Genomic DNA, 26,147 nt, shown 5'->3' on the forward strand with positions numbered 1-26,147 from the left:
GATGATATTCCATGTAACTGGATGTGTATTCCTGCAACACAATGTAGAATAATGTTCTTCTATGAAGACCTTTCTAAATAAAGCTGTCACAATATCAGACGATCACTTCATTATTGTCATGGTCAAAGGAATTTACAATATTGTTATTATTGCGATATATCTATAGAAATTTTAAATGTATTACACAATTTAATGACACTGTACAGTGTAGGGAGACACTAGCTGTACAAAGACTTGACTTAAGAGGCGGTGCACTACTGAGACCAATATCACCAGATGTGCATAGTTAAAATCGTATCATATTTCATTTTTCTTATATCACGGTCAATGTCTTCCCGAACATGATTAAGTATTAGACCTTTCTGATTGGCCGATATATTTTTGATGATTTATGGTGTAGAACCGATCACTTGCTCATCACGTCAGGTTATGTGGTCATGAATGTTTTCTCATTTCAAATTATATAAAATATGTCAGACGGTTTATGAAATATTGGCATCTATCAAGGCCATTATCTTCTCACAGGGTTGTCGATCCTGAAGCCTCCTCCAGTGAAGTGAGGTTTGCTGCTCAGCTGGGGGAGCAGGTCCACATGGTCCACAGTGGTCCTGGTCCTCTGCTCGCTGTGGGGACGGACACGGACACACACACAGACACACACACGGACACACACACAGACACACACACGGACACACACACGGACACACACACGGACACACACACGGACACACACACAGACACACACACGGACACACACACAGACACACACACGGACACACACACGGACACACACACGGACACACACACGGACACACACACAGACACACACACGGACACACACACGGACACACACACGGACACACACACACACACGGACACACACACAAAACTATCACTAATGTATAACTAATGTTCCATAACACCTCATTAACACAGATCAGCTCACCTGTGAAGCTTTTTCTGGCTCAGGTATTTCTTCTTTGTGTTCGCGAGCTCATCGGCTAATCGTTGATTCTCACTTTTGTACTCGTTCATCTTTGAGTCGAGCATTCTCAGCTCTGCTATCAACGCCTGTGGAGTCAGAAAAAAGTACTGAGTTAGAATGTATACATATACACACATATATATATATATATATATATATATATATATATATATATATGTATATGTATACATGTGTCATGTCTTAAGATACGCATGCACAGTTAATAGTGTTTTCGTGAAGATCACTTTAAACATTGATACGACTTGTTCTACATAACTAATAATTTGACCAACATTCAATAAGAATCCCAACAGAAATCTATTGGAGCTTTCATTCTGCTGAAGGCCTTCGTTAAGGTCATGTATTTATGTTGGTAGTAAATGTGCTACATTTACACCTTCAGTCTTTAATGGACACAGAGGGTTTACAGTAAGGAGAAAAGCTCAATCTGGCCTTTTTCCATCTGTAAAAACAGGTGAAAGAAAAGTGTTGGCAGGTGATTAGTTTTTTGGGTATTCTCTATTGTTCTCTCTTAATTTCGGCCTCAAGAGGCTGAAGTACACCATGTTCTAAATCAGACTAAGGTTAGTTTTTATTTTTCATAACTTGCTAACACACAGTATGTGCAGCTTGTGTTTCGAGTGCATGGAGAAATTAAGAAAACATGAATGCTTTTAGTCTGATTTAGACCGTGCAACAACAACAACACACTTTTATTTATCTTAGATCCTGCCGGCTAAACCTTTCTTTTTTTTTGTCATCTGTTCATAAGTCATACAAATCAGACTTATAAAACGCATCACATGGGATTCTGTTTATTGCCTCTCAAGGCTTGCGTAGTATTGTGAGGGACAGAGGAAGATCTAGTTGAATCTACCAGAATCTAAAGGTTCAAATAAAAAAATAAGAAAACATGAAGGCGTGGCATCCAACAAGAAACCCAACAGGAAGCCATCTGTAAGCTTCGCCTAGCACAAAGTGTGTATGATGACCTTGAGCTTCTTAGTTCTCTCTCTGACGGTCCACTGGCACTGCTGGAGCTGCTCAGCTGCCTCTGGACCCGGCTGCCGGACCATTATGTGCTTCAGCTCCACGTACAGCTTCTCCTTTTCCTTGATGGGGAACCAACAGATGATGGAGAGGAAAGGAAGAGTGAGTGTGAGTGTGAGAGTGAGAGTGAGTGTGAGAGTGAGAGTGAGAGTGAGAGTGAGTGAGTGAGAGTGAGTGAGAGAGCCCATGCTGTGCGTGGAGGTGAGCCCAACTATATCTAGCTGGTACCGCTCCACCTCCTGCACCAGCTCCGGCTCTTTCCCCGCTAGTGAGGTGACGTTCCACGTCCCTAGAGCTAGTCTATGCTGCCGGCGATCGGCCCGCCCAGGTCTCCCGCCTGGCCCGCCGCCCGGTCCACATAGCCCCCGACCCCGATAATTCTCCCTGCGGGTGGTGGGTCCACAGGGTGACTGCTGCTCCATGATGTTTTTTCGGGCTGAGCCCGACCGGGCCCCATGGGCGAAAGCCCGGCCACCAGACGCTCGCCGACGAGCTCCCCTCCTGGGTCTGGGAGGGTGCCCCGGTTTCCCTTGTCCGGGCAAGGTAGCTTCAGTCCGTGGGCTGCTTATCATCAGGGTTTATTGAACCGCTCTTAGTCTGGGCTCTCCCCCGAGACCTGTTTGCCTTGGGAGACCCTACCAGGGGCTGATGCCCCGGAAAACATAGCTCCCAGGATCACTGAGCCACTCAAACTCCTCCACCACGTTAAGGTGGCGATTCATAGGAGGAGGTGGCGATTCATAGGAGTGGACTCATCTCCGTACTGGTATTGTTAGACCTTAGTGCTGATAAAAGACTCATCTCCGTACTGGTATTATTAGACCTTAGTGCTGATAAAGGACTCATCTCCGTACTGGTATTATTAGACCTTAGTGCTGATAAAGGACTCATCTCCGTACTGGTATTATTAGACCGTAGTGCTGATAAAGGACTCATCTCCGTACTGGTATTATTAGACCTTAGTGCTGATAAAGGACTCATCTCCGTACTGGTATTATTAGACCTTAGTGCTGCGTTCGACACCATTGATCATGACATCCTATTACAGAGACTGGATCAGTCGATTGGCATTTCAGGTACCGCACTAAGTTGGTTTAAATCCTATTTATCAGATCGATCTCAGTTTGTATTTGTAAACGATGAAGCCTCAATGACCACCAACGTTAATCACGGAGTTCCACAAGGTTCTGTGCTTGGACCAATTTTATTTACCTTATATATGCTTCCTTTGGGCAATATTATCAGGAAACACTGCATAAACGTTCATTGCTATGCAGATGATACTCAATTATATCTATCGATCAAACCAGAGGAGACCAACCAGCTCGCTAAAATTCAAGAATGTCTTAAAGACATGAAAACATGGATGACCTGCAACTTCCTGATGTTAAACTCAGACAAAACTGAAGTTATTTTACTGGGCCCTGAACACCTCAGAGATCAATTAAAGGACTTGTCCTTTAACTCCCACGTGAAGCAAATCTCAAGGATTGCATTTTTTCATCTACGTAACATTTCAAAAATCAGGCACATCTTGTCCCAAAAAGATGCAGAAAAGCTGGTTCACGCGTTTGTTACTTCCAGACTAGATTACTGCAACTCCTTATTATCAGGCTGCCCTAATAAGTCTCTTAAATCCCTCCAGTTGATCCAGAATGCTGCAGCTCGTGTATTCACAAAAACTAAGAAAAGAGATCACATGACTCCTGTATTAGCTGCTCTGCACTGGCTCCCTGTAAAATCAAGAATCACATTTAAAATTCTTCTCCTCACCTACAAAGCCTTGATTGGTGATGCACCATCATATCTTAAGGAGCTTGTAGTACCATATTGCCCCACTAGAGAGCTGCTCACTAAATGCGGGGCTACTTGTGGTTCCTAGAGTCCTAAAAAGTAGGATGGGAGCAAGAGCCTTCAGTTATCAAGCTCCTCTTTTATGGAACCAGCTTCCACTTTCAGTCCTGGAGGCAGACACAGTCACCTCATTCAAGAATAGACTTAAGACTTTCCTCTTTAATAGTGCTTATAGTTAGGGCTGAATCAGGTTTGCCCTGGTCCAGCCCCTTGATATGCTGCTATAGGCTTATAGGCTGCTGGGGGATGTTTTAGGATACACTGAGCACCTCTCTCCTCTTCTCTCTCTCCTTATGGATACATTTACATCTCTCCATTGCACCTTATTAACTCTGCTTCCTCCCCGGAGTCTTTGTGACTTCACGTCTCATAGGGTCCATTGGACCTGGAGGTGTCTGATGCTGGTGAGCCGGCCTCCCATTGGCCCTGCTGATGCCCCGCCCCCTCCTCTCTACCTCCTTCTGTTTCATGGATTGGAGTTCCATTCATACATTGTCATATTCATGTAATGTGTTTATGTAACTTTGTAAATGCTGTTCATTCTGTACACATGACATCTATTCATCTGTCCATCCGGGGAGAGGGATCCTCCTCTGTTGCTCTCCTGAAGGTTTCTTCCCTTTTTTCCCTGTCAAAGGTTATTTTTGGGGAGTTTTTCCTGATCCGATGTGAGGTCAAAGGTCAGGGATGTCGTATGTGTACAGATTGTAAAGCCCTCTGAGGGGAATTTGTAGTTTGTGATATTGGGCTATACAAAATAAACTGAATTGAATTGAAAATGTACATAGACCAGTCAAAGAGGTAATGGTTTAAAAAACAGTCACATGGCTTGCTCACAGGGATAAGACAACCCACGCTGGGTGTTTGTGTACAGTGAGTGTGTACAGTGAGTGTGTTTGTGTACAGTGAGTGTGTGTACAGTGAGTGTGTACAGTGAGTGTGTTTGTGTACAGTGAGTGTGTGTACAGTGAGTGTGTGTACAGTGAGTGTGTACAGTGAGTGTGTTTGTATACAGTGAGTGTGTACAGTGAGTGTGTGTACAGTGAGTGTGTTTGTGTACAGTGAGTGTGTACAGTGAGTGTGTGTACAGTGAGTGTGTACATTGAGTGTGTACAGTGAGTGTGTGTACAGTGAGTGTGTTTGTGTACAGTGAGTGTGTGTACAGTGAGTGTGTACAGTGAGTGTGTGTACAGTGAGTGTGTACAGTGAGTGTGTGTACAGTGAGTGTGTTTGTGTACAGTTAGTGTGTACAGTGTGTTTGTGTACAGTGAGTGTGTGTACAGTGAGTGTGTTTGTGTACAGTGAGTGTGTGTACAGTGAGTGTGTACAGTGAGTGTGTACAGTGAGTGTGTACATTGAGTGTGTACAGTGAGTGTGTGTACAGTGAGTGTGTTTGTGTACAGTGAGTGTGTGTACAGTGAGTGTGTACAGTGAGTGTGTGTACAGTGAGTGTGTACAGTGAGTGTGTGTACAGTGAGTGTGTTTGTGTACAGTTAGTGTGTACAGTGTGTTTGTGTACAGTGAGTGTGTGTACAGTGAGTGTGTTTGTGTACAGTGAGTGTGTGTACAGTGAGTGTGTACAGTGAGTGTGTACAGTGAGTGTGTACCTGTAACAGCAGCTCGTGCTCCTCCAGCTCTTGGGTCTTAGCAATCAGTCGTTTTTGTAAGGACTGAATCTTCTGGATGAGCTCGTATTTGTTGGGATCACTGCCCTGCAGAGAGTCATTTAAATGTTATTCCTCTTGAATGGTGACATTTACTGAGCTTGTGTGTGGATGGTGAATATAAAACCCCAAACTGTTGATGGCACTGCCAGGAGAGAACGAACCGAATGGTTGGCTTGGCTAAGCTAATCCACACAGACTGCTCACCTCCAGGCGCCTCCACCTGTGGATATTGATGGGCTTCAGCTGTCCCTCCAGGACACTGTTTCTCGTCCTCTCTCTCAGCAGCACCCTCTGCAGGTGGAACAGCTCTCGCCTGAGACACATCCACTCGTATGTCACACAGTTCTCACTATTATCCAAACAAGTGCCACACTAAAGCTTAGTTCAGTGGTGAAGCCGGCTCAACATGCGCCTACGAGTAAATCAGAGGATTGAGACCTGCGGAGCATCGGCGCTGTTCACTAATATTCACTGATAAAAGCAATATTTCCATGCCTGAGGATTTCACAAAGAAGGCCAATTAGAAACAGGAGGTCTTCAAATAATCTAGATTTGAGTAAATGTTTAATATTTTTATACTGCATTTAACGCTTGACTTCTTTCTTTACAGTGCTCGTATATAGGCAATAAAGGAATCCATGAATATGAGATATGAGTTTACAGTTAATAACAATCCCAACTCAGCATTATGGAGGTTGGTTATTGCCTTTTTTCTTCTTCACAGTTCATTAAATACTACTACTACTACTAGTGATAATAATAATAATAATAATAATAATAATAATAATAATAATAATCATCATATTATTGAGAATATTATCCATCCATCCATCCATCCATTTTCAATACCGCTTATCCTCATTAGGGTCGCGGGGGCGCTGGAGCCTATCCCAGCTGACATAGGGCGAAGGCAGGGGACACCCTGGACAGGCCGCCAGTCCATCGAGGGCACATGTAGGGACATACAACCATTCACTCTCACATTCACACCTATGGGACATTTAGAGATCAATTAACCTGCAGCATGTCTTTGGACTGTGGGAGGAAGCCGGAGAGCCCGGAGAGAACCCACGCTGCCACGGGGAGAACATGCAAACTCCACACAGAAGGACCGCTCCGACCGGGAATCGAACCCGCGGCCCTCTTGCTGTGAGGCGACAGTGCTAGCCACTACACCACCGTGCAGCCATTGAGAATATTATCTTCATTAAAAATATTTTTGGGACACTAGAATAAATGTGTATGAACAAATTACATTTTTTAGTGAACTGGTTGGAATATGTTTGGTGACGTCACTGTGACCTTTGACCACTACATTCTAATCACTTCATCCTTGAGTCCAAGTGGATACATGAAGATAATCCCCCTGATCCCGAGATACTGCCTTCACGAGAACGGACTCCTCGGATGAATCCGTCAACCAAAATCATAATACTTCATAATGCTTCTGGCTACTGCTTCATTCACCGAGGCATAACAAAAGAGACATCAGAATATGTAAGCAATAACAGGAAGTCCTTCCTACCTCTCTCCAAGCTTAATCTTTCTTTCAATCGTTCGCTTCTACTCTCAACACTGCTCTTCGTGGGTCACCTCATTCTGTCTCCATCCTGTCCTCCTTCTCTGAGAGCAATTCACTGCTCGAGGACCTCCACTTCCTGTTGTCTTCATCCTGCCCCGGCCCTCCCCTCTCATTTACCTCAGGTCCTCTGTGTTGGGAATGGTCTTGTCCAGGATGCTCTTCTTGCGGCGGAGCCTCTTGATCTCCAGCTTGAGCAGGCGGATGTCATCCACCCGCTGGTTGTAGTGGAAGTCGCCCTTGCTCAGGATGGATTGCTGGATCCTGATCTTCTCATAGAGCAGCGCACGCTCGTCGTTGCGGTGTAGCAGCTGTTTGCCCAGGTTGTCCCGCTCCCTGATCACCTGGAGAGACAAAAGAATCAGATGCCAGTCTCTGCTCATCCTCCTTTGTCCCTACTCCTTCCTGTCTTCCTCCTTCTCTTTCTTTACCTGGTCCAGTTGTTTCTTCTGTTGGGCCTGCTCAGCTTCACCGTCGGCTATAATCTTCTGCAGCTTTTGCTGCTCTGCTTTCTGAGTGTCAACTCGCTGCTTTGTTTCTTCAAGCTGGAGCTTCATCAGCTGCAGCTCCCCCTGCAGGACACAGAGATGGGTGCACACACGCACATCACTTAATGCCTAAAAAAGTAAAAAACAGTCATGGTTAATGGCTGGTTAATCGGTAGATAACAAGTGGGTTAATGGTTCCCAGTGCTTGTTGCCAAGGCAACTTTCAACAAATTAAATATAGTTCATGCTCGTACATTAACATGTATTCATTTGGCACAGGCTTTTGTCCACGTGCACTTTAAAGGAACAGTGTGAGACATTTACTGGCATCTAGTGGTGGAAAGCAACAACTAGAAGCTACTTTTATCAATACTACTTTTTTATTTTAAAAAACAAATACATTCTGAACAGGATGAGAAGTTAATTCAGTTATTTTAAAAATAACAACATATTGTTTCTAGTACAGAAAAGTCCCTATATAGAGGAATTAATATTTCACTGGAAACAAATCTACAATGTCAATAAAATAAATGACATTTCTGAGTGAAGTTTATTAAAGAAATGGATTCATTCATACACTGATTGTAAGTTGCCACCTGCCCATCAGGAATATCTAACATTCATACAACATTCACACACCATATGCACAGCTAGGGGAGCAATTTGGGGTTAAGGACACATCGAGATGGACTAGCGGAGTCGGGGATCGAACCACCGATCCGTTGGTTTAAGGACGACCCTGCTCAGCCAGTGTCCCGCAATGAAGAACACAGACATTAGACAGAAGTCATTCCTCCTGTCCTCCATCATCTGTCTTCCTGTCTTCTGTCTTCCTGTCCTCCTGCTGTCTGTCTTCTTGTGTGTGTGTGTGTGTGTGTGTGTGCGCTTGTGTAGTTAGAGGAGCTCAGCCCGACAGAGAGAGCAGAGGAGAGGCACGCTGCAGCGTAATATTTAAAAGGACACCAAAAAATTCAAAAGTACTACAATACACTACATGAAGAAGCTGTAACGTTCGGGCTTATCAACACTCGTCTTTAATAATGAATTAATACTCGTATCCAGTATTGAACCTTTAGGTAATGTACAAACACCAAAGGCTCTCTCTAGACTGGTGTTCGTCCATTCTGGGTTGCCGTAGAAACATGGCAGTGCCGAAAGTGCAGAATCCGTGGAAGAGATATAAATGCATTTTTATAAGTGAACGAAAACATAATTATCTTTAGTGTGAAGTGATTATACACTGATGTTTGTATGTGTATGTGTGTTTATATTCAATTGCTGCCAATTAATCTCCCAAAATGTAACACACTGTGTTTAAATGATGATGAGGAACTCCCCACCCCACGATGAACCAATGAGGCAGGCTGCCATACCTTGAGGGCCTCGTTATCCTTCTCCAGACGCCTGTGCTCCTGCTGATCCTTGGAAAGGGCAAGCTCCTTCCCAGTGATCTCATCTCTCAGTCGGGTGACCTGGTTGTTCATGGTCTTCATCTTCCTCCTCATCTCGGCAATCTCTTCCTGAGGAGAAGGGACGGATAGTGAGAGGAGGGGCGGGAAAGAAAGAAACAAAGAGACAATTTGATCCTATTTTTATGTCACTGAAATTGTCAGAACTAAAATATAAAGGTCACAGTGACCTTTGACCAGCACATTCAAATCAGTTCATCTGATGTTTGTGCCAAACATGAAGAAATTCCTTCCATCATGTTCACGATGGCTAACCTGAAAACATAATGCCTTTGGCCACAACTGGCGCCGGGGTGGAGGCATATGAATATCAGTCAAACATTTTCCATTTCCTGGTAACTATTGGTGTGATGCATACTTCGACATGTGGACAGGAGGAACCAGGAATGGAACCACCAACCACTGTGATCAGCATACCTGAGCCTCGATGAGGTTCTTGCTGTAGAGGTTCCTTTCAGACACCACAGACTCCAGCAGGTTCTCTTGCTGTTTGAGCTTGCACTCCGCCTCTGTGACCTTCTTCCGCCAATCAAATATCTCCGTCTCTCTTACTTCAACGTCGCTCATTTTCTGTTGCACCTGAGGAACAGAGGAGGGTTCCCTTTAGGCAGACACACAGACACTGATGGCAGGTTCCCCAACCGTGTGAAGATAAACAGCTTAAAATCATTGTGTGACACTGACAATAAGTCCAAGTTATGAAAGCCAATGAGTTAGCGCTCTTCTGCATAACTTGCCTTCTGCATGAGGTTGCTGGTCTCGTTGATGTAGCGGTCGCGCTCCTTCTCCAGCTGCTGAATGATCTTGCGCTGCTTCTGGGCCTCCTGGCGGTAGCCACTGATCTCGTGTTCCAGGGTCTTCTTGTCCTGCTCCAGGAGCTTCACGAGGTTCTCCTGTTTCTCAGTCGACTGCGCGGCTTTGATGGTGTTCTATCGAATGGCATCATACACACAAAAACAGGATGAGGAAAACGGTAGATAACAGGAGGAATACCCTGTGGGTCGCTGCCGTTCTCCATATACAGTACATCAGACCTCTGGTGCTCTGCAGCGATACCTTATTCAAGATGTCTCTCTCTCGGATTAGCTCGTCGATGGCTTTCTTGTCCGTTTCGACTTGCTTTTGGGAAGATTCAAGATCTGTGGAGGGAGAAAAGTGGAACCAGTTTGTATTGATGGCCAAAGCCAATAGTGTTGATTATTTTTCATATCAACTAGTTCTGTTTCACGGCCGTGGTTATACTTGGTCATGTGTTCATGCCCGAATGCAGAAACGGTCAAGTCTGAAGGCGTCCAGATGAGATCTCGGTCGCATTGGGATCCGATCAACCAGACCACGTGCCGAGGTGACCCGGATCGCAGTATGTTGGGATCTCAGTGAGGCGTAAACAGCATGTGGAGGAAAAGGGGTTAGGGTTAGAGGAGAGGAGGGAAGAGAGGAGGAAAAGGGGTTAGGGTTAGAGGAGAGGAGGAAAAGGGGTTAGGGTTAGAGGAGAGGAGGGAAGAGAGGAGGAAAAGGGGTTAGGGTTAGAGGAGAGGAGGGAAGAGAGGAGGAAAAGGGGTTAGGGTTAGAGGAGAGGAGGAAAAGGGGTTAGGGTTAGAGGAGAGGAGGGAAGAGAGGAGGAAAAGGGGTTAGGGTTAGAGGAGAGGAGGGAAGAGAGGAGGAAAAGGGGTTAGGGTTAGAGGAGAGGAGGGAAGAGAGGAGGAAAAGAGGTTAGGGTTAGAGGAGAGGAGGGAAGAGAGGAGGAAAAGGGGTTAGGGTTAGAGGAGAGGAGGGAAGAGAGGAGGAAAAGGGGTTAGGGTTAGAGGAGAGGAGGGAAGAGAGGAGGAAAAGGGGTTTGGGGTTAGAGGAGAGGAGGGAAGAGAGGAGGAAAAGAGGTTAGGGTTAGAGGAGAGGAGGGAAGAGAGGAGGAAAAGGGGTTAGGGTTAGAGGAGAGGAGGGAAGAGAGGAGGAAAAGGGGTTTGGGGTTAGAGGAGAGGAGGGAAGAGAGGAGGAAAAGAGGTTAGGGTTAGAGGAGAGGAGGGAAGAGAGGAGGAAAAGGGGTTAGGGTTAGAGGAGAGGAGGGAAGAGAGGAGGAAAAGAGGTTAGGGTTAGAGGAGAGGAGGGAAGAGAGGAGGAAAAGGGGTTAGGGTTAGAGGAGAGGAGGAAAAGGGGTTAGGGTTAGAGGAGAGGAGGGAAGAGAGGAGGAAAAGGGGTTAGGGTTAGAGGAGAGGAGGGAAGAGAGGAGGAAAAGGGGTTAGGGTTAGAGGAGAGGAGGGAAGAGAGGAGGAAAAGGGGTTTGGGGTTAGAGGAGAGGAGGGAAGAGAGGAGGAAAAGAGGTTAGGGTTAGAGGAGAGGAGGGAAGAGAGGAGGAAAAGGGGTTAGGGTTAGAGGAGAGGAGGAAAAGGGGTTAGGGTTAGAGGAGAGGAGGGAAGAGAGGAGGAAAAGGGGTTAGGGTTAGAGGAGAGGAGGGAAGAGAGGAGGAAAAGGGGTTTGGGGTTAGAGGAGAGGAGGGAAGAGAGGAGGAAAAGGGGTTAGGGTTAGAGGAGAGGAGGGAAGAGAGGAGGAAAAGGGGTTTGGGTTAGAGGAGAGGAGGGAAGAGAGGAGGAAAAGGGGTTTGGGGTTAGAGGAGAGGAGGGAAGAGAGGAGGAAAAGGGGTTAGGGTTAGAGGAGAGGAGAGGAGGGAAGAGAGGAGGAAAAGGGGTTTGGGTTAGAGGAGAGGAGGGAAGAGAGGAGGAAAAGGGGTTAGGGTTAGAGGAGAGGAGGAAAAGGGGTTAGGGTTAGAGGAGAGGAGGGAAGAGAGGAGGAAAAGGGGTTAGGGTTAGAGGAGAGGAGGGAAGAGAGGAGGAAAAGGGGTTAGGGTTAGAGGAGAGGAGGAAAAGGGGTTAGGGTTAGAGGAGAGGAGGGAAGAGAGGAGGAAAAGGGGTTAGGGTTAGAGGAGAGGAGGGAAGAGAGGAGGAAAAGGGGTTAGGGTTAGAGGAGAGGAGGGAAGAGAGGAGGAAAAGAGGTTAGGGTTAGAGGAGAGGAGGGAAGAGAGGAGGAAAAGGGGTTAGGGTTAGAGGAGAGGAGGGAAGAGAGGAGGAAAAGGGGTTAGGGTTAGAGGAGAGGAGGGAAGAGAGGAGGAAAAGGGGTTTGGGGTTAGAGGAGAGGAGGGAAGAGAGGAGGAAAAGAGGTTAGGGTTAGAGGAGAGGAGGGAAGAGAGGAGGAAAAGGGGTTAGGGTTAGAGGAGAGGAGGGAAGAGAGGAGGAAAAGAGGTTAGGGTTAGAGGAGAGGAGGGAAGAGAGGAGGAAAAGGGGTTAGGGTTAGAGGAGAGGAGGGAAGAGAGGAGGAAAAGAGGTTAGGGTTAGAGGAGAGGAGGGAAGAGAGGAGGAAAAGGGGTTAGGGTTAGAGGAGAGGAGGGAAGAGAGGAGGAAAAGAGGTTAGGGTTAGAGGAGAGGAGGGAAGAGAGGAGGAAAAGGGGTTAGGGTTAGAGGAGAGGAGGGAAGAGAGGAGGAAAAGAGGTTAGGGTTAGAGGAGAGGAGGGAAGAGAGGAGGAAAAGGGGTTAGGGTTAGAGGAGAGGAGGAAAAGGGGTTAGGGTTAGAGGAGAGGAGGGAAGAGAGGAGGAAAAGGGGTTAGGGTTAGAGGAGAGGAGGAAAAGGGGTTAGGGTTAGAGGAGAGGAGGGAAGAGAGGAGGAAAAGGGGTTAGGGTTAGAGGAGAGGAGGAAAAGGGGTTAGGGTTAGAGGAGAGGAGGGAAGAGAGGAGGAAAAGGGGTTAGGGTTAGAGGAGAGGAGGTAAGAGAGGAGGAAAAGGGGTTTGGGGTTAGAGGAGAGGAGGGAAGAGAGGAGGAAAAGGGGTTAGGGTTAGAGGAGAGGAGGGAAGAGAGGAGGAAAAGGGGTTTGGGTTAGAGGAGAGGAGGGAAGAGAGGAGGAAAAGGGGTTTGGGGTTAGAGGAGAGGAGGGAAGAGAGGAGGAAAAGGGGTTAGGGTTAGAGGAGAGGAGAGGAGGGAAGAGAGGAGGAAAAGGGGTTTGGGTTAGAGGAGAGGAGGGAAGAGAGGAGGAAAAGGGGTTAGGGTTAGAGGAGAGGAGGAAAAGGGGTTAGGGTTAGAGGAGAGGAGGGAAGAGAGGAGGAAAAGGGGTTAGGGTTAGAGGAGAGGAGGGAAGAGAGGAGGAAAAGGGGTTTGGGTTAGAGGAGAGGAGGGAAGAGAGGAGGAAAAGGGGTTTGGGGTTAGAGGAGAGGAGGGAAGAGAGGAGGAAAAGGGGTTAGGGTTAGAGGAGAGGAGAGGAGGGAAGAGAGGAGGAAAAGGGGTTTGGGTTAGAGGAGAGGAGGGAAGAGAGGAGGAAAAGGGGTTAGGGTTAGAGGAGAGGAGGGAAGAGAGGAGGAAAAGGGGTTTGGGTTAGAGGAGAGGAGGGAAGAGAGGAGGAAAAGAGGTTAGGGTTAGAGGAGAGGAGGGAAGAGAGGAGGAAAAGGGGTTAGGGTTAGAGGAGAGGAGGGAAGAGAGGAGGAAAAGGGGTTAGGGTTAGAGGAGAGGAGGGAAGAGAGGAGGAAAAGGGGTTTGGGTTAGAGGAGAGGAGGGAAGAGAGGAGGAAAAGGGGTTAGGGTTAGAGGAGAGGAGGGAAGAGAGGAGGAAAAGGGAAGAGAGGAGAGCAAAGGAAAGAGAGGAGGAAAAGGGAAGAGAGGAGAGCAAAGGGAAGAGAGAAGGAAAAGGGAAGAGAGGAGGAAAAGGGAAGAGAGGAGAGCAAAGGGAAGAGAGAAGGAAAAGGGAAGAGAGGAGGAAAAGGGGTTAGGGTTAGAGGAGAGGAGGGAAGAGAGGAGGAAAAGGGGTTAGGGTTAGAGGAGAGGAGGGAAGAGAGGAGGAAAAGGGGTTAGGGTTAGAGGAGAGGAGGGAAGAGAGGAGGAAAAGAGGTTAGGGTTAGAGGAGAGGAGGGAAGAGAGGGGGTTAGGGTTAGAGGAGAAGAGGGAAGAGAGGAGGAAAAGAGGTTTGGGTTAGAGGAGAGGAGGGAAGAGAGGAGGAAAAGGGGTTAGGGTTAGAGGAGAGGAGGAAAAGGGGTTAGGGTTAGAGGAGAGGAGGAAAAGGGGTTAGGGTTAGAGGAGAGGAGAGGAGGGAAGAGAGGAGGAAAAGAGGTTAGGGTTAGAGGAGAGGAGGAAAAGGGGTTAGGGTTAGAGGAGAGGAGGGAAGAGAGGAGAGCAAAGGAAAGAGAGGAGGAAAAGGGGTTAAATGAGAGCAAAGGGAAGAGAGGAGGAAAAGGGAAGAGAGGAGAGCAAAGGGAAGAGAGAAGGAAAAGGGAAGAGAGGAGGAAAAGGGAAGAGAGGAGAGCAAAGGGAAGAGAGAAGGAAAAGGGAAGAGAGGAGAGCAAAGGGAAGAGAGAAGGAAAAGGGAAGAGAGGAGAGCAAAGGGAAGAGAGGAGAGCAAAGGGAATAGAGAAGGAAAAGGGAAGAGAGGAGGAAAAGGGAAGAGAGGAGGAAAAGGGAAGAGAGGAGAGCAAAGGGAAGAGAGGAGGAAAAGGGAAGAGAGGAGGAAAAGGGAAGAGAGGAGATCAAAAGGAAGAGAGGAGGAAAACATGGAGCCAGCTGCCTAAGTCCCGTTAAGTTATTGCTGATGAAAACGCATCAAACATTTCCTGATTTTGCTGCTTCATACAAGATTTGTTGTGATGAATTTATGTGAAAATGTGTTTATCACCGAACTAGCGGAGCTTTATTGACGGCTTTTCTCAGTAAAACAAGGCTACAGGGAGGACGAGGAAGCAGCCGTAATAACAGGCATCCTGGGGGCATGAGGGACATGTAGGCCCATGTCAGACTTCAGAACTCATTTAAGGCTCCTGAGCTCACAGCCAGAGACCGAGACACTGAGGGAGACATAAGAGGAGGATGGTTCAGGAGTGGGTGTGTGATTCGCCGTGGCCAGCCCCTCTACCTTTCGCTAGACCAGCGATCTGAGCTCTCAGTGTCTCCCTCTGCACGTCCACGTCAGCTTTCTGATCCTCCATCTGGTGTAGCTTCTTCTGGGTGGCTTCCCTCATCTTTCCTTGTTTGGCAATCTCCTGACGCATCTGACTCACCTCCTCTTCTCTCATCTGTTGTATGAGGCATTGCAAAGGAGTTGCAAAGAGAGGGGAAAGGGTTTGGAAAAAGGGGAGTGCAGAACAAGATGTTACTGTGAGTTAAAGGTGATCTGTCTCTCTGACCACACCCCCCTCACACTTTTCTAAGTAGTTCAGATTAAATAAATCATATCCCTTCCCCTTTTTTGGAGGATACAGAGCAAACACAGTGGATCGGTTTCTGACTCACTAAATGATATACTCGGAGTAGTGCCCTCTTGTGGTGCATTAGAATACCATCATCTAATACCAGGTACCCTACGCTACAGTAGAACTGAGACCAAAGATAGTCCCATGACTTCTATTTAGAGTTAACAAATAAGAGAAACATATGAATACCTGTACAGATTGACCTCCTGTCTGATTCTGTCACTGTATGCTGCATGGTAAATAATATCTGGACTGGCAAACTATCTACTGTGTCGGCTTAGAGATGAATGAGGAGTTAGTAAGTCTAAGTTTTCACTCCGCATGAAGGATGCCAAGCATGGATGGTTCCATTGTGAGAAAGGCTCACTGTACTTTTTCAAAGTGAGTTTAGGAAGGTTTTTAAAACATGTCATTAGGAAAAGATAAAATAATATTCATTATGTTCTCCAGAAATATATATATTTTGGTATATTGTATTTGCAAAAGTAAGCTGCCTATAAAAGCAAGTGTGGACTAACAGCTCACGCTCTCATATCCATGTTGTATGACTCTATCACTTCTCTGACTCCACCCCTCTCTCTATGGGTCTATGTGTGTGTGTGTATGTGAGTGTGTATGTGTGTGTATGTGTGTGTGTGGGTGTGTGTGTGTGTGTGTGTGTGTGTGTGTGTGTACCTTGAGCTGATTGGCGTTCTGCTGACCTTCCAGGGAGAGGTGCTCTTTGACTGCAGAGAGCTGCTCAACCTCCTGCAGCAGCCTGTGGTTCTTCCCTTGAGTCTGCTCCAGCTCTCTAGTGGATCGCTCATTCAAGATCTGGAGTGGGAAGAGAATTGTGCTTATTATCTATGCATTATGGGATGTTATTAACCAAGGAGTTACATGGACATAGTTTTACAGTGTTGAGGTCAACCATCCTGAATAATACATTTTATACAAAAGATTCCCAATGTGCCCTTTAGTACATTTGAGTTTGTAGCTTCATATAATGGCTTACTGATGTACACATTTATTCTAATTAACACACACACATATAGAAATGCGAAATATATATCCTTTAAAACATCCCTTTAAAGCGACCCGCTCCTTTAAAGTGCCCCACTCCTTTAAAGCGCCCCTTTAACGCGTCCCACTCCTTTAAAGCGCCCCACTCCTTTAAAGCGCACCACTCCTTTAAAGCGCCGCACTCCTTTAAAGCGCACCACTCCTTTAAAGCGTCCCACTCCCGTTTAAAGTGCCCCTTTAAAGCGTCCCACTCCTTTAAAGTGTGCCACTCCTTAAAAGCGCCCGACTCCTTTAAAGTGTCCTACTCCTTAAAAGTGTCCTACTCCTTAAAAGCGTCCCACTCCTTTAAAGTGTCCCTTTAAAGCGTCCCACTCCTTTAAATTGTCCCACTCCTTAAAAGCGTCCCACTCCTTTAAAGCGTCCCTTTAAAGTGTCCTACTCCTTTAAAGTGTCCTACTCCTTAAAAGCGTCATACTCCTTTAAAGCGTCCCTTTAAAGCGTCCCACTCCTTTAAATTGTCCCACTCCTTAAAAGCTACCCACTCCTTTAAAGCGTCCCTTTAAAGCGTCCCACTCCTTTAAATTGTCCCACTCCTTTAAAGCGCCCCACTCTTTTAAAGCGTCCCACTCCTTTAGAGCGTCCCTTTAAAGTGCCCCACCCCTTTAAAGCGCCCCGCTCCTTTAAAGCGTCCCACTCCTTAAAAGCGCCCCACTCCTTAAAAGCGCCCCACTCCTTTAAAGCGTCCCACTCCTTTAGAGCGTCCCTTTAAAGTGCCCCACCCCTTTAAAGCGCCCCGCTCCTTTAAAGCGACCCGCTCCTTTAAAGCGCCCCACTACTTTAAAGCGCCCCTTTAAAGCGCCCCTTTAAAGCACCCCACTCCTTTAAAACATCCCTTTAAAGCGCCCCGCTCCTTTAAAGCGCCCCACTCCTTTAAAGCGCCCCACCCCTTTATAGCGCCCCGCTCCTTTAAAGCGACCCGCTCCTTTAAAGCGCCCCACTCCTTTAAAGCGCCCCACTCCTTTCAAGCGCCTCTCTCCTTTAAAGCGCCCCACCCCTATAAAGCGCCCCACTCCGTTAAAGCGCCCCTTTAAAGCGCCCCACTCCGTTAAAGCGCCCCTTTAAAGCGCCCCACTCCTTTAAAGCGCCCCACCCCTTTAAAGCGCCCCACTCCTTTAAAGCGCCCCACTCCTTTAAAGCGCCCCACTCCTTTAAAGCGCCCCTTTAAAGCACCCCACTCCTTTAAAGCGTCCCTTTAAAGCGCCCCACTCCTTTAAAGCGCCCCACCCCTTTAAAGCGCCCCACTCCGTTAAAGCGCCCCTTTAAAGCGTCCCACTCCTTTAGAGCGCCCCTTTAAAGCGGCCCACTCCTTAAAACCGCCCCACTCCTTAAAAGCGCCCCACTTCTTTAAAGCGTCCCTTTAAAGTGCCCCACCCCTTTAAAGCGCCCCACCCCTTTAAAGCGCCCCACTCCTTTAAAGCGCCCCTTTAAAGCGCCCCACCCCTTTAAAGCGCCCCTTTAAAGCACCCCACTCATTTAAAGCGTCCATTTAAAGCGCCCCACCCATTTAAAGCGCCCCGCTCCTTTAAAGCGCCCCACTCCTTTAAAGCGCCCCATTCCGTTAAAGCGCCCCTTTAAAGCGCCCCACTCCTTTAAAGCGCCCCACCCCTTTAAAGCGCCCCTTTAAAGCGCCCCACTCCTCTAAAGCGCCCCTTTAAAGCGCCCAACTCATTTAAAGCGTCCATTTAAAGCGCCCCACCCATTTAAAGCGCCCCGCTCCTTTAAAGCGACCCGCTCCTTTGAAGCGCCCCACTCCTTTAAAGCGCCCCACTCCTTTAAAGCGCCCCACTCCGTTAAAGCGTCCCTTTAAAGTGCCCCACTCCTTTAAAGCGCCCCACTCCTTTAAAGCGCCCCACTCCTTTAAAGCGCCCCACTCCGTTAAAGCGTCCCTTTAAAGCACCCCACTCCTTTAAAGCGCCCCTTTAAAGCGCCCCACTCCGTTAAAGCGTCCCTTTAAAGCGCCCCACCCCTTTAAAGCTCCCCACTACGTTAAAGCGCCCCTTTAAAGCGCCCCACTCATTTAAAGCGTCCCTTTAAAGTGCCCCACCCCTTTAAAGCGCCCCGCTCCTTTAAAGCGACCCGCTCCTTTAAAGCGCCCCACTCCTTTAAAGCGCCCCACTCCTTTAAAGCGCACCACCCCTTTATAGCGCCCCGCTCCTTTAAAGAGCCCCGCTCCTTTAAAGCGCCCCAGTCCTTTAAAGCGCCCCACTCCTTTCAAGCGCCCCTCTCCTTTAAAGCGCCCCAACCCTTTAAAGCGCCCCACTCCGTTAAAGCGCCCCTTTAAAGCGCCCCACTCCGTTAAAGCCCCCCACTCCGTTAAAGCGCCCCACTCCTTTAAAGCGCCCCACTCCTTTAAAGCGTCCCTTTAAAGCGCCCCACTCCTTTAAAGCGCCCCACCCCTTTAAAGCGCCCCACTCCGTTAAAGCGCCCCTTTAAAGCGTCCCACTCCTTTAGAGCGCCCCTTTAAAGCGGCCGACTCCTTAAAACCGCCCCACTCCTTAAAAGCGCCCCACTTCTTTAAAGCGTCCCTTTAAAGTGCCCCACCCCTTTAAAGCGCCCCGCTCCTTTAAAGCGACCCGCTCCTTTAAAGCGCCCCACTCCTTTAAAGCGCCCCACCCCTTTAAAGCGCCCCACCCCTTTAAAGCGCCCCACTCCTTTAAAGCGCCCCTTTAAAGCGCCCCATCCCTTTAAAGCGCCCCTTTAAAGCACCCCACTCATTTAAAGCGTCCATTTAAAGCGCCCCACCCATTTAAAGCGCCCCGCTCCTTTAAAGCGCCCCACTCCTTTAAAGCGCCCCACTCCGTTAAAGCGCCCCTTTAAAGCGCCCCACTCCTTTAAAGCGCCCCACTCATTTAAAGCGTCCATTTAAAGCGCCCCACCCATTTAAAGCGCCCCTTTAAAGCGCCCCACTCATTTAAAGCGTCCATTTAAAGTGCCCCACCCATTTAAAGCGCCCCGCTCCTTTAAAGCGACCCGCTCCTTTGAAGCGCCCCACTCCTTTCAAGCGCCCCTCCCCTTTAAAGCGCCCCACTCCTTTAAAGCGCCCCACCCCTTTAAAGCGCCCCTTTAAAGCGCCCCACTCCTCTAAAGCGCCCCTTTAAAGCGCCCCACTCATTTAAAGCGTCCATTTAAAGCGCCCCACCCATTTAAAGCGCCCCGCTCCTTTAAAGCGACCCGCTCCTTTGAAGCGCCCCACTCCTTTAAAGCGCCCCACTCCTTTAAAGCGCCCCACTCCGTTAAAGCGTCCCTTTAAAGCGCCCCACTCCTTTAAAGCGCCCCACCCCTTTAAAGCACCCCACTCCTTTAAAGCGCCCCTTTAAAGCGCCCCACTCCGTTAAAGCGTCCCTTTAAAGCGCCCCACCCCTTTAAAGCTCCCCACTACGTTAAAGCGCCCCTTTAAAGCGCCCCACTCATTTAAAGCGTCCCTTTAAAGCGCCCCACCCCTTTAAAGCGCCCCGCTCCTTTAAAGCGACCCGCTCCTTTAAAGCGCCCCACTCCTTTAAAGCGCCCCACTCCTTTAAAGCGCCCCACTCCTTTAAAGCGCACCACCCCTTTATAGCGCCCCGCTCCTTTAAAGCGACCCGCTCCTTTAAAGCGCCCCAGTCCTTTAAAGCGCCCCACTCCTTTCAAGCGCCCCTCTCCTTTAAAGCGCCCCAACCCTTTAAAGCGCCCCACTCCGTTAAAGCGCCCCTTTAAAGCGCCCCACTCCGTTAAAGCGCCCCACTCCTTTAAAGCGCCCCGCTCCTTTGAAGCGCCCCACTCCTTTAAAGCGCCCCACTCCTTTAAAGCGCCCCACTCCGTTAAAGCGTCCCTTTAAAGCGCCCCACTCCTTTAAAGCGCCCCACCCCTTTAAAGCACCCCACTCCTTTAAAGCGCCCCTTTAAAGCGCCCCACTCCGTTAAAGCGTCCCTTTAAAGCGCCCCACCCCTTTAAAGCTCCCCACTACGTTAAAGCGCCCCTTTAAAGCGCCCCACTCATTTAAAGCGTCCCTTTAAAGCGCCCCACCCCTTTAAAGCGCCCCGCTCCTTTAAAGCGACCCGCTCCTTTAAAGTGCCCCACTCCTTTAAAGCGCCCCACTCCTTTAAAGCGCCCCACTCCTTTAAAGCGCACCACCCCTTTATAGCGCCCCGCTCCTTTAAAGCGACCCGCTCCTTTAAAGCGCCCCAGTCCTTTAAAGCGCCCCACTCCTTTCAAGCGCCCCTCTCCTTTAAAGCGCCCCAACCCTTTAAAGCGCCCCACTCCGTTAAAGCGCCCCTTTAAAGCGCCCCACTCCGTTAAAGCGCCCCACTCCTTTAAAGCGCCCCACTCCTTTAAAGCGCCCCTTTAAAGCACCCCACTCCTTTAAAGCGTCCCTTTAAAGCGCCCCACTCCTTTAAAGCGCCCCACCCCTTTAAAGCGACCCGCTCCTTTAAAGCGCCCCACTCCTTTAAAGCGCCCCACCCCTTTAAAGCGCCCCACTCCTTTAAAGCGCCCCTTTAAAGCGCCCCACCCCTTTAAAGCGCCCCTTTAAAGCACCCCACTCATTTAAAGCGTCCATTTAAAGCGCCCCACCCATTTAAAGCGCCCCGCTCCTTTAAAGCGCCCCACTCCTTTAAAGCGCCCCACTCCGTTAAAGTGCCCCTTTAAAGCGCCCCACTCCTTTAAAGCGCCCCACTCATTTAAAGCGTCCATTTAAAGCGCCCCACCCATTTAAAGCGCCCCGCTCCTTTAAAGCGACCCGCTCCTTTAAAGTGCCCCACTCCTTTAAAGCGCCCCACTCCGTTAAAGCGTCCCTTTAAAGCGCCCCACTCCTTTAAAAGCGCCCCACCCCTTTAAAGCTCCCCACTCCGTTAAAGCGCCCCTTTAAAGCACCCCACTCCTTTAAAGCGCCCCTTTAAAGCGCCCCACTCCGTTAAAGCGCCCCACTCCGTTAAAGCGTCCCTTTAAAGCGCCCCTTTAACGCGTCCCGCTCCTTTAAAGCGCCGCACTCCTTTAAAGCGCACCACTCCTTTAAAGCGTCCCACTCCCGTTTAAAGTGCCCCTTTAAAGCGTCCCACTCCTTTAAAGTGTGCCACTCCTTAAAAGCGCCCGACTCCTTTAAAGTGTCCTACTCCTTAAAAGTGTCCTACTCCTTAAAAGCGTCCCACTCCTTTAAAGTGTCCCTTTAAAGCGTCCCACTCCTTTAAATTGTCCCACTCCTTAAAAGCGTCCCACTCCTTTAAAGCGTCCCTTTAAAGTGTCCTACTCCTTTAAAGTGTCCTACTCCTTTAGAGCGTCCCTTTAAAGTGCCCCACCCCTTTAAAGCGCCCCGCTCCTTTAAAGCGTCCCACTCCTTAAAAGCGCCCCACTCCTTAAAAGCGCCCCACTCCTTTAAAGCGTCCCACTCCTTTAGAGCGTCCCTTTAAAGTGCCCCACCCCTTTAAAGCGCCCCGCTCCTTTAAAGCGACCCGCTCCTTTAAAGCGCCCCACTACTTTAAAGCGCCCCTTTAAAGCACCCCACTCCTTTAAAACATCCCTTTAAAGCGCCCCGCTCCTTTAAAGCGCCCCACTCCTTTAAAGCGCCCCACCCCTTTATAGAGCCCCGCTCCTTTAAAGCGACCCGCTCCTTTAAAGCGCCCCACTCCTTTCAAGCGCCTCTCTCCTTTAAAGCGCCCCACCCCTATAAAGCGCCCCACTCCGTTAAAGCGCCCCTTTAAAGCGCCCCTTTAAAGCGCCCCACTCCTTTAAAGCGCCCCACCCCTTTAAAGCGCCCCACTCCTTTAAAGCGCCCCACTCCTTTAAAGCGCCCCACTCCTTTAAAGCGCCCCTTTAAAGCACCCCACTCCTTTAAAGCGTCCCTTTAAAGCGCCCCACTCCTTTAAAGCGCCCCACCCCTTTAAAGCGCCCCACTCCGTTAAAGCGCCCCTTTAAAGCGTCCGACTCCTTTAGAGCGCCCCTTTAAAGCGGCCCACTCCTTAAAACCGCCCCACTCCTTAAAAGCGCCCCACTTCTTTAAAGCGTCCCTTTAAAGTGCCCCACCCCTTTAAAGCGCCCCACCCCTTTAAAGCGCCCCACTCCTTTAAAGCGCCCCACCCCTTTAAAGCGCCCCTTTAAAGCACCCCACTCATTTAAAGCGTCCATTTAAAGCGCCCCACCCATTTAAAGCGCCCCGCTCCTTTAAAGCGCCCCACTCCTTTAAAGCACCCCACTCATTTAAAGCGTCCATTTAAAGCGCCCCACCCATTTAAAGCGCCCCGCTCCTTTAAAGCGCCCCACTCCTTTAAAGCGCCCCACTCCGTTAAAGCGCCCCTTTAAAGCGCCCCACTTCTTTAAAGCGCCCCACCCCTTTAAAGCGCCCCTTTAAAGCGCCCCACTCCTCTAAAGCGCCCCTTTAAAGCGCCCCACTCATTTAAAGCGTCCATTTAAAGCGCCCCACCAATTTAAAGCGCCCCGCTCCTTTAAAGCGACCCGCTCCTTTGAAGCGCCCCACTCCTTTAAAGCGCCCCACTCCTTTAAAGCGCCCCACTCCGTTAAAGCGTCCCTTTAAAGCGCCCCACTCCTTTAAAGCGCCCCACCCCTTTAAAGCACCCCACTCCTTTAAAGCGCCCCTTTAAAGCGCCCCACTCCGTTAAAGCGCCCCTTTAAAGCGCCCCACTCATTTAAAGCGTCCCTTTAAAGCGCCCCACCCCTTTAAAAAGCCCCGCTCCTTTAAAGCGACCCGCTCCTTTAAAGCGCCCCACTCCTTTAAAGCGCCCCACTCCTTTAAAGCGCCCCACTCCTTTAAAGCGCACCACCCCTTTATAGCGCCCCGCTCCTTTAAAGCGACCCGCTCCTTTAAAGCGCCCCAGTCCTTTAAAGCGCCCCACTCCTTTCAAGCGCCCCTCTCCTTTAAAGCGCCCCAACCCTTTAAAGCGCCCCACTCCGTTAAAGCGCCCCTTTAAAGCGCCCCACTCCGTTAAAGCGCCCCACTCCTTTAAAGCGCCCCACTCCTTTAAAGCGCCCCTTTAAAGCACCCCACTCCTTTAAAGCGTCCCTTTAAAGCGCCCCACTCCTTTAAAGCGCCCCACCCCTTTAAAGCGCCCCACTCCGTTAAAGCGCCCCTTTAAAGCGTCCCACTCCTTTAGAGCGCCCCTTTAAAGCGGCCGACTCCTTAAAACCGCCCCACCCCTTTAAAGCGCCCCGCTCCTTTAAAGCGACCCGCTCCTTTAAAGCGCCCCACTCCTTTAAAGCGCCCCACCCCTTTAAAGCGCCCCACTCCTTTAAAGCGCCCCTTTAAAGCGCCCCACCCCTTTAAAGCGCCCCTTTAAAGCACCCCACTCATTTAAAGCGTCCATTTAAAGCGCCCCACCCATTTAAAGCGCCCCGCTCCTTTAAAGTGCCCCACTCCTTTAAAGCGCCCCACTCCGTTAAAGCGCCCCTTTAAAGCGTCCCACTCCTTTAGAGCGCCCCTTTAAAGCGGCCGACTCCTTAAAACCGCCCCACCCCTTTAAAGCGCCCCGCTCCTTTAAAGCGACCCGCTCCTTTGAAGCGCCCCACTCCTTTCAAGCGCCCCTCCCCTTTAAAGCGCCCCACTCCTTTAAAGCGCCCCACCCCTTTAAAGCGCCCCTTTAAAGCGCCCCACTCCTCTAAAGCGCCCCTTTAAAGCGCCCCACTCATTTAAAGCGTCCATTTAAAGCGCCCCACCCATTTAAAGCGCCCCGCTCCTTTAAAGCGACCCGCTCCTTTGAAGCGCCCCACTCCTTTAAAGCGCCCCACTCCTTTAAAGCGCCCCACTCCGTTAAAGCGTCCCTTTAAAGCGCCCCACTCCTTTAAAGCGCCCCACCCCTTTAAAGCACCCCACTCCTTTAAAGCGCCCCTTTAAAGCGCCCCACTCCGTTAAAGCGTCCCTTTAAAGCGCCCCACCCCTTTAAAGCTCCCCACTACGTTAAAGCGCCCCTTTAAAGCGCCCCACTCATTTAAAGCGTCCCTTTAAAGCGCCCCACCCCTTTAAAGCGCCCCGCTCCTTTAAAGCGACCCGCTCCTTTAAAGCGCCCCACTCCTTTAAAGCGCCCCACTCCTTTAAAGCGCCCCACTCCTTTAAAGCGCACCACCCATTTATAGCGCCCCGCTCCTTTAAAGCGACCCGCTCCTTTAAAGAGCCCCAGTCCTTTAAAGCGCCCCACTCCTTTCAAGCGCCCCTCTCCTTTAAAGCGCCCCAACCCTTTAAAGCGCCCCACTCCGTTAAAGCGCCCCTTTAAAGCGCCCCACTCCGTTAAAGCGCCCCACTCCTTTAAAGCGCCCCACTCCTTTAAAGCGCCCCTTTAAAGCACCCCACTCCTTTAAAGCGTCCCTTTAAAGCGCCCCACTCCTTTAAAGCGCCCCACCCCTTTAAAGCGTCCCACTCCTTTAGAGCGCCCCTTTAAAGCGGCCGACTCCTTAAAACCGCCCCACTCCTTAAAAGCGCCCCACTTCTTTAAAGCGTCCCTTTAAAGTGCCCCACCCCTTTAAAGCGCCCCGCTCCTTTAAAGCGACCCGCTCCTTTAAAGCGCCCCACTCCTTTAAAGCGCCCCACCCCTTTAAAGCACCCCACTCATTTAAAGCGTCCATTTAAAGCGCCCCACCCATTTAAAGCGCCCCGCTCCTTTAAAGCGCCCCACTCCTTTAAAGCGCCCCACTCCGTTAAAGCGCCCCTTTAAAGCGCCCCACTCCTTTAAAGCGCCCCACTTATTTAAAGCGTCCATTTAAAGCGCCCCACCCATTTAAAGCGCCCCGCTCCTTTAAAGCGACCCGCTCCTTTAAAGTGCCCCACTCCTTTAAAGCGCCCTACTCCTTTAAAGCGCCCCACTCCGTTAAAGCGTCCCTTTAAAGCGCCCCACTCCTTTAAAAGCGCCCCACCCCTTTAAAGCTCCCCACTCCGTTAAAGCTCCCCTTTAAAGCACCCCACTCCTTTAAAGCGCCCCTTTAAAGCGCCCCACTCCGTTAAAGCGCCCCACTCCGTTAAAGTGTCCCTTTAAAGCGCCCCACCCCTTTAAAGCTCCCCACTACGTTAAAGCGCCCCTTTAAAGCGCCCCACTCATTTAAAGCGTCCCTTTAAAGCGCCCCACCCCTTTAAAGCGCCCCGCTCCTTTAAAGCGACCGGCTCCTTTAAAGCGCCCCACTCCTTTAAAGCGCCCCACTCCTTTAAAGCGCCCCACTCCTTTAAAGCGCCCCACCCCTTTATAGCGCCCCGCTCCTTTAAAGCGACACGCTCCTTTAAAGCGCCCCACTCCTTTAAAGCGCCCCACTCCTTTCAAGCGCCCCTCTCCTTTAAAGCGCCCCACCCCTTTAAAGCGCCCCGCTCCTTTAAAGCGACCCGCTCCTTTAAAGCGCCCCACTCCTTTAAAGCGCCCCACTCCTTTAAAGCGCCCCACTCCTTTAAAGCGCCCCACTCCTTTAAAGCGCCCCACCCCTTTATAGCGCCCCGCTCCTTTAAAGCGACCCGCTCCTTTAAAGCGCCCCACTCCTTTAAAGCGCCCCACTCCTTTCAAGCGCCTCTCTCCTTTAAAGCGCCCCACCCCTTTAAAGCGCCCCACTCCGTTAAAGCGCCCCTTTAAAGCACCCCACTCCTTTAAAGCGACCCTTTAAAGCACCCCACTCCTTTAAAGCGCCCCACCCCTTTAAAGCGCCCCACTCCGTTAAAGCGCCCCTTTAAAGCGTCCCACTCCTTTAGAGCGCCCCTTTAAAGCGGCCCACTCCTTAAAACCGCCCCACCCCTTTAAAGCGCCCCGCTCCTTTAAAGCGCCCCACCCCTTTAAAGCGCCCCACTCCTTTAAAGCGTCCCTTTAAAGCGCCCCACTCCTTTAAAG

General features: G+C 49.5%; 1 protein-coding gene across 1 annotated transcript in view; it reads right to left on the reverse strand.

The window, feature by feature from the left end:
- Positions 1-473: 473 nt before the first annotated feature.
- cfap58 (cilia and flagella associated protein 58) overlaps positions 474-26,147 on the reverse strand; it is a 29,136-nt gene continuing 3,462 nt past the window's right edge. The window contains exons 6-18 of the mRNA XM_034550655.1: positions 15,982-16,119; positions 14,970-15,129; positions 10,149-10,231; positions 9,830-10,021; positions 9,510-9,671; positions 8,997-9,143; positions 7,567-7,707; positions 7,256-7,479; positions 5,761-5,869; positions 5,497-5,601; positions 1,978-2,097; positions 947-1,071; positions 474-623 (exon numbers count right to left, since the gene is read on the reverse strand). Of these exons, the coding sequence (XP_034406546.1) occupies positions 512-623; positions 947-1,071; positions 1,978-2,097; positions 5,497-5,601; positions 5,761-5,869; positions 7,256-7,479; positions 7,567-7,707; positions 8,997-9,143; positions 9,510-9,671; positions 9,830-10,021; positions 10,149-10,231; positions 14,970-15,129; positions 15,982-16,119 (1,818 nt within the window). The 3' untranslated portion in view covers positions 474-511. The remainder of the gene's footprint in view (positions 624-946; positions 1,072-1,977; positions 2,098-5,496; positions 5,602-5,760; positions 5,870-7,255; positions 7,480-7,566; positions 7,708-8,996; positions 9,144-9,509; positions 9,672-9,829; positions 10,022-10,148; positions 10,232-14,969; positions 15,130-15,981; positions 16,120-26,147) is intronic.

Source organism: Cyclopterus lumpus, chromosome 14 (assembly GCF_009769545.1).
Source record: "Cyclopterus lumpus isolate fCycLum1 chromosome 14, fCycLum1.pri, whole genome shotgun sequence".
NCBI lineage: Eukaryota > Metazoa > Chordata > Actinopteri > Perciformes > Cyclopteridae > Cyclopterus > Cyclopterus lumpus.